This window comes from Solanum lycopersicum, chromosome 11 (assembly GCF_036512215.1).
Source record: "Solanum lycopersicum chromosome 11, SLM_r2.1".
NCBI classification, from domain to species: domain Eukaryota; kingdom Viridiplantae; phylum Streptophyta; class Magnoliopsida; order Solanales; family Solanaceae; genus Solanum; species Solanum lycopersicum.
Window position 1 is genome coordinate 18,616,330 of NC_090810.1, and position 6,652 is coordinate 18,622,981.

General features: G+C 34.6%; 1 protein-coding gene across 1 annotated transcript; it reads left to right on the forward strand.

Annotated features, from left to right (window-relative positions):
* The first annotated feature begins 5,188 nt into the window (after window positions 1-5,188).
* Window positions 5,189-5,722, forward strand: LOC138339294 (uncharacterized). The gene has a single exon (XM_069290885.1). It carries the CDS (start codon window positions 5,189-5,191, stop codon window positions 5,720-5,722), a length of 534 nt encoding a protein of 177 aa, XP_069146986.1.
* The last annotated feature ends 930 nt before the right edge of the window (window positions 5,723-6,652 follow it).

Below are 6,652 nucleotides of genomic sequence, written 5' to 3' on the forward strand. Positions count from 1 at the left end.
GACCACTTTTACACGTCCAAATCAAATTCAAACGAAAATTCTGTGATCTCTCTCATGAACGCTCTCTTTTCCGAACTCCATTGAAGAACAAGAAAAGTTAAAGGAAGAAGACGAAGACTTCAAGTTTTTCATCCAATTTTTGTGGATTCTTCATCTATAAGGTATGGGTTATTCACTCTTGGGATTCCTTTTCCCGAGAGGTCCTTTCAAAGATAAGTTTTCAAGAACTTCAATTCTAGGGTTTTTACTCTACATAATGGATTCTCTTCCCAACCCTAGATTTATCATTTTCAATGAAAAGTAAGTGTTTTCCATGGTCTATTTCACAAGAATTGATGAGTATGTGGTTAACAAGTTTGAATTTCGTGTGAAGCGTTTTCCTATCAAGATGATGTTTAGTATGATTGTTTCTACTATTTGACAATATGACAACGTAAGAATTAGAACTAAGACTAGAATAAACTCTTAAATGACCCTTTCTCTTATCCTACATTACGCATTTATATTGTAGACGCTTTGATAATTTTTTCTTGGTTATGCTATTGACTATTTCACTATGTTATGATTATGATGTTCCAAGTTGAACGTAAATTCTTGAATGACGTTCTTGGAATCAAGAGGTAAGTTTTGTAAAGTTGTGATTACTCTACCATGTTTATCTTAGCCTATAAATCATGATGATATGTTGTGAAAGTATGTATGATGTTTCTATGTGGATATTCTGGGCTTTGAACATGTTATTTGTGAGATTATGAAAAGAATACGATAAATGCAAGTCACAATTTTCTCTTATATTCTTTACACAAGATGACTATGTTATGTTAGTATCACATACGAAGGGTTATGATGAAAGAAAATTCTCATCTAATCATAAAGAGCTCATGATCATGTTTATACAAGGAGTTAATCTCCTATGACCTATGATAAGTTTATGATAAAAGACAACTTAAAGGTTATTCAAGAAAAGGGACTTAAGCTAAGCACCAATGAAGTAGATATGAGAGGTGTCCCTTCCTCCAAGTCTTGGTAGGTCCTCATGTTCGGGGATGCTATCTATCTTATTCTAATTTATGCAGATTTTTGGTAGTTTTAGGAATACTAAATTTTCATTATGTTCTTTGGATTCTTTTGCACTAAGGCCTATATGGCATAATTATAATTTATTGGCTAAGTCAGATTTGTACTCTTAGATGGTTTTATATATGTGATACAAATTTTTAGAAAATTGTATATCTTTATGAACGTTAAGTATGAAGTCTAAGTGTACTTCAAATAGAATGCAAAAGTTTTTAATTTTTCACAAATTTTAATTGATGACATGTTATGACGTACGTTAAAAGGCTTTTTTTTTCCGAGAGGACGACGACGCCAGTCGTATCTGTGGTGTACTCTTCGGGTGTGACAAAATTTGTGGTCTAGCATCAATTAAGGTATAACCTTCATCCTTGAATCTCTTTTTTTTTAAGGAGCCCATCTTCAAAGTGATTTCTAAAGTATTTCAAAGATGAACTTTTCCAGTTTTGTAATCTATCCATGGGTTCTTGCATTAAATGTCTTAAATCATTTAATATTTATTGAATTTTTTTTAATTAGATTATTTTAACCTAAAATCTCTATGAACCCATGTATTCATGTAACCTTAGATTTGACTACTTTATGGGTGATTTGATTATGTCTTAATGCTATTGAATTCTTATGTTGTTTGATTAGGGCTATTGAATTATGAATGAATCATGCTAGAATTGTTTGTTGGCTTCCCTAATTTCATAAATTAATATTGCATTATCCTTGATTCATTAATGATTGTGATTATTAGGTTGAATTGATGAATGTGGCCATTGGTAAGGGCCTTGGTATGTTGTGTTGGAAAAATTGACTATGGATTGAAGTTGTGAGATGGAATTCATGGTATGTTGATCTAAATTTCTCTAAATTGTGTAGAATAGGCCTTATATAGTAATGATGTTTGGTACGGTCCACTTATGATAGCGGTATTTATCTGCTATACTTGTGACTAATGTAGCCTTGTCGCCATTACTTTATAAATTTTGAATGATGTGGCCTCGTCGGCATTACTTCAAGTGTTAAGAATTTATCATGTTATAACTCGATTATGTGGATATTATGAACGTATTGATTTCTTATGTGTTTATGTGGAGTCAAAGCATGACTTCTTCTAGTTGATGATACGTGTCTCTAGTAGACTATAGTGTAGTAATTATGTGGATTACTTGATGTTGAAGTATGATATTTCATTATAGATTATATGATACTTCTGATACCTAAATCGATGATATTATCGTAGTGAATAGGGTGACCTATAGATGATGTTGGTTATGCCAATGTGCATCTACAATTATATGTTATATATGATATGGTGAGGTATATTGTGTCTTTTTTGGTAGACTTGTGTCCCTTACTTGATACATGTAGAATGTGAATATGAGTTCTTCACTTAGTATGCTAAATCTTGTTAGTCTTGAATGTGTGATTGACATGTGACCTTGAACATTGTTAAGAATGTCCTTTATGTGGAACATTCAATCTAGTTGGAAGGTTATGATATCCTTGAAATTGAAAGCCGTAATGGTATCCTTCTTGTGTGAATGGTGGACTTAAAGTTGATTGGCTGTAACAACATGAAATCATCCTTATTAAATTCATTGAGCAATCCTCTAAATGATTGTAGGTAGCCTTATTAGACCCTCTTAATAAGTGTTACGATTTGGTTGTGAACTCAATATGGAACCTCTTCATGTACTCCTTTATCTAAATAACTATATGAGAACAAAGGCTAGCACCGAGTGAGTATGGTAGGGGAGTTGCACTATTTGAAATATGAGAATAGAGAACAAAAAAAACTTCATATTCTCTAACCATGTTCCTACATGGTTTGTGTCCTAGTTCAACCATTGGCAAGTAGAACACCCTTTATAGGAGTAGGGTTGACTTTGTATTCCATGCTTAGCTACCATGGTCTATGTCTGTTATTGCTTATTCTCATCATATGGGATATTCGCTAGTGTTGGAGAAGTTCTATAAAGTTTAGATGGTGGTATGGGACGCTATTTAGACATTGCATGATTAGGCTTTGAAGATTTTAGTGAGTGAGTTCCTCGGCCTTATCCAAGACCATTACTTGAATGTCCTTGTGTGATGAATGTATTCAAATGAACTAGTAAAGATAATGACTCAAGTTGGAGAGTATGTTAATGACTAAGTATTTATCTAGAGTGGTTTAAGGGTTGCTTAGTTAAGATATAAAGGGCGCATAGGAATGGTCACTTCATGTCTTACCTAGGGAAGTCTTAAAAATGATACTATATAGAGAAAGTAGATTCATAAAGTATACATGTTCTAAACTTAAGTAGTCTTAAGGATTATTTAGGTAATCTTGGAGAGGGGGTATGGGCGTTTTCTTCTTGAATTGCTTAGGTATGTCTTTTGATAATCTTTGGGAAGAGAATGTCATATTATATGTATACTATTGTGTGTAGTGAGAATGATTTTTAGGTAGTCTAAAGGATCTCTTAGGTGTATATGAAGGGATTGTATGGGTTGTCGCTTCATAACTCACTAAAGTGAACCTTAGAATCACCTTTAATAGGAACATCTCATGTTTTTGTGTTTTGTAGGTGTTATTGATGCTATATTGTAATGTGTGAGTTTTATTGAAAGTTATAGTGAAGTTCACTTTTAGCTTAATGTAATGTTACTATAACATATTATAATTTGATATAAATTACATATGACTTGTATTGTGTTCTAAATGTGATTTGTTTCTTAAATGTGGTTCTTATACTTTTAACATGATGTTTTAATAAAAAAGAGCATATTTATCATAAATGTCCGTTCTCGTGATTTTATGCATTAAGTCATACATAGTATATGTGTTTGTACTGATTCCATACATTTTGTTATATCTAAAAATGTAGGTGGAAGGTGAGAAGCATCTTAAAGAAAAGTGAAAAGTTTGGAAACTAGAATTCCTTCAAGCAAGTTCAAGTATGTCCTCACTTGACTCAAAGGCATAACTATCTTTATATTTGTTTTATTCAAAGTATTGTAATAGACTAAATATTTCTAATTCATATTTGTATGGGTCGTGTCCTAAGTATTCTTGAGTCTAAGATTGACATATGTTGAGATATATTATTTTCCTATGATTTTAATATGAAAGATATTTTAAGATATTTCGTGTGAAAAGTTTTAATTTCGCACTACGTTCCATATATGTGTGCAATGAATGATGTCAAAGGGATTGTACAAGACCTCCGAGAGGTCAAATATGTTATGTTGCACTTCGAGAGTGTCATATATTCTAGGGTGTGCTCTCAGGGTGTGAAAAATTTTATATCAAATCATAGGTTATGAAAGTTGTCTTAGGAATCAAAAACTGTCATAACTCACGTCTAGTAGAGTCTTGATCATCGGTGTGAGTCGCCACACATCTATGAGAGAGAGGTTATAGGACGATAGAGTTTCACTTTCTTCATCAATCTTGTGTGGTGCATATAGAGTTGAGGTTGTTCATATTTATTCCTAATCTCTTCTCTTGTATTTTTAGCAAGATGAATACAAGAAGAATTGTAGCTAGAAGGTTGGAAGAACGAGGAGTGCAAGAGGAAGTTCCTCAATGTCGATTATCTCCACAAGGAACTCAAGTTCCTTAAGATGCTCAAATGTCTCCCCAAGGTGTTCAAGTCCCTATTAGAGGTGAAGGTAATGAGGTTCCGTTGATTCCCCCGAACATGACTAATGGGATGATTAGAGAAGATCTACTTGCTTTAGACCGATCCATGACTACCCATGTGAATAGGGGTATTCAACCTAGAGTGAATGTTTTGGAGAGCACTATGACATCTATATTGAGAGATTTTATGAGGATGAATCTTCTTATCTTTGTTGGCTCTAAGGTGGGAGAGGATCCCCAAGAGTTTCTACATGGAGTGTATAAGGTGTTGAGTTCCACAAGGGTGACTTCTAAGGAGAAAGCGGAGTTAGCTTCGTACCAATTTAAGTAGGTTGCTAAAGTGGTGTTTACACAATGGAAAGATAATAGACCGATCGAGTCGGGTCTTATAGAGTGGGAAGAGTTTATGGAGGCTTTCTTAGGAAAGTACTTTCTCCATGAGAGTAGAGGAGAGAGGTGAAGGTTGAGGAGTTTATTAATCTCAACCAAGGCAATATGAGTGTTGAGGAGTATTCCTTGAATTTCACTATGTTCTATAAGTATGCTCCATCCTTGGTGTCTAACCCTAGGGATGAGATGCGTAGATTTTTGACCGGTGTTGCCGACCTCGTGAAAGGAGAGTGTCGTACGACCATGCTCCATGGTGACATGAACTTGTCTAGGCTCATGGTGTATGCTCAATCCATAGAGGATTCCAAGCTTAATAAGGTTTCTAGAAACTTGAAGAGGAGTGGACCAAGTGAGCAAAACCAACCTAGGTCTCAAATTCAAAATGAACCTAGAGATCCTAAGGTCAAAATTGAGAAGGGTAGTGGTTCTCAAGATGGTAAGCCTACTTGTGCTACTTGTGGGAAGAAACACTATGGGAAATGTCTAGTTGGTGATGGGAATTGTTTTGGTTGTGGTAAGGATGGACACAAAGTGAGGGACTGTCCTACTATTGCGGCTAGAGGAAAGGAAGGTAAGAAAGTTCATCCAAGTGTTCCGGATGATGATGTTTCAAGGAGGAATCGCTTCTATTCACTCTGAGCAAGAGGTTTAAAGTCGGATGATGAAGATGATGTTGGTAAGTTAAAACTTCTTTCTTTAGTTGTTATGAGTTCCAACTAAGTGGGGGAGTATGGTGAATAGTGGACTTTTGATTGATTGTCTCATTTTTTTATTCAACTCAAGCTTGAGAGTAAGAAACTCATAGTAGCATGTTATATTGTTGCATTGTGTCTAAGAGACTTGTTGGAATTGAATTTCATTGATTCCTTGCATTGTGCATTTCATGGAGTTATAATTATGTTGTAAATTGAGTTTATATGGCTATACCTCATATATTATCATGCTTTCATCATTAATTACTTAAGAGTGAAGCATGTGAGCCTTATCGCATAATGAGTCGTAAATTAGTTTATATCCTCTCGTTGTGCTTTGAGTCTCTAAAAGTATGTGAAATTTGTGTTCCTATGAATTTTGTATTTTGTATGGTGTGGTATGATTATATTCTTCTAGTCTTCAATTTCTTATCTCTTGAAAGTCTTTAAAAAGAAGCAAGTGTCATTCGAGGATGAATGTTGTCCAAATGCGAGAGATTGTAACACCACTAAAATGACGTAGCTGAAAATAGATACTAACGCTTTTGTCTTGTTGTTTAAAAGTTATAAAATGGCTAATAATGAGGTTAGGAGGCATTGGTTAAGGTTTTATGAAGTTTGGAAGTCAAACGTCCATGACGTTCGAAAGATTTGCCTCGAAATGACCTTGTGTGCCTTGGTATGTTTCGTCGAGTTTTACATGTTTGTTTTGGATGAAATTGATGTGAGAGGTCCTAAACTTGTAAAAAGACGTATTCAGGTTGGAAATGTCCAGGAAAAAGACCTCAAGTACCAACAAAGGGTCCTTGAGAAAGGAACTATTGTTTGGGCAAGGACTGCCTAGACCAGCATCAAATGACGGAGGCAATTGACGGCC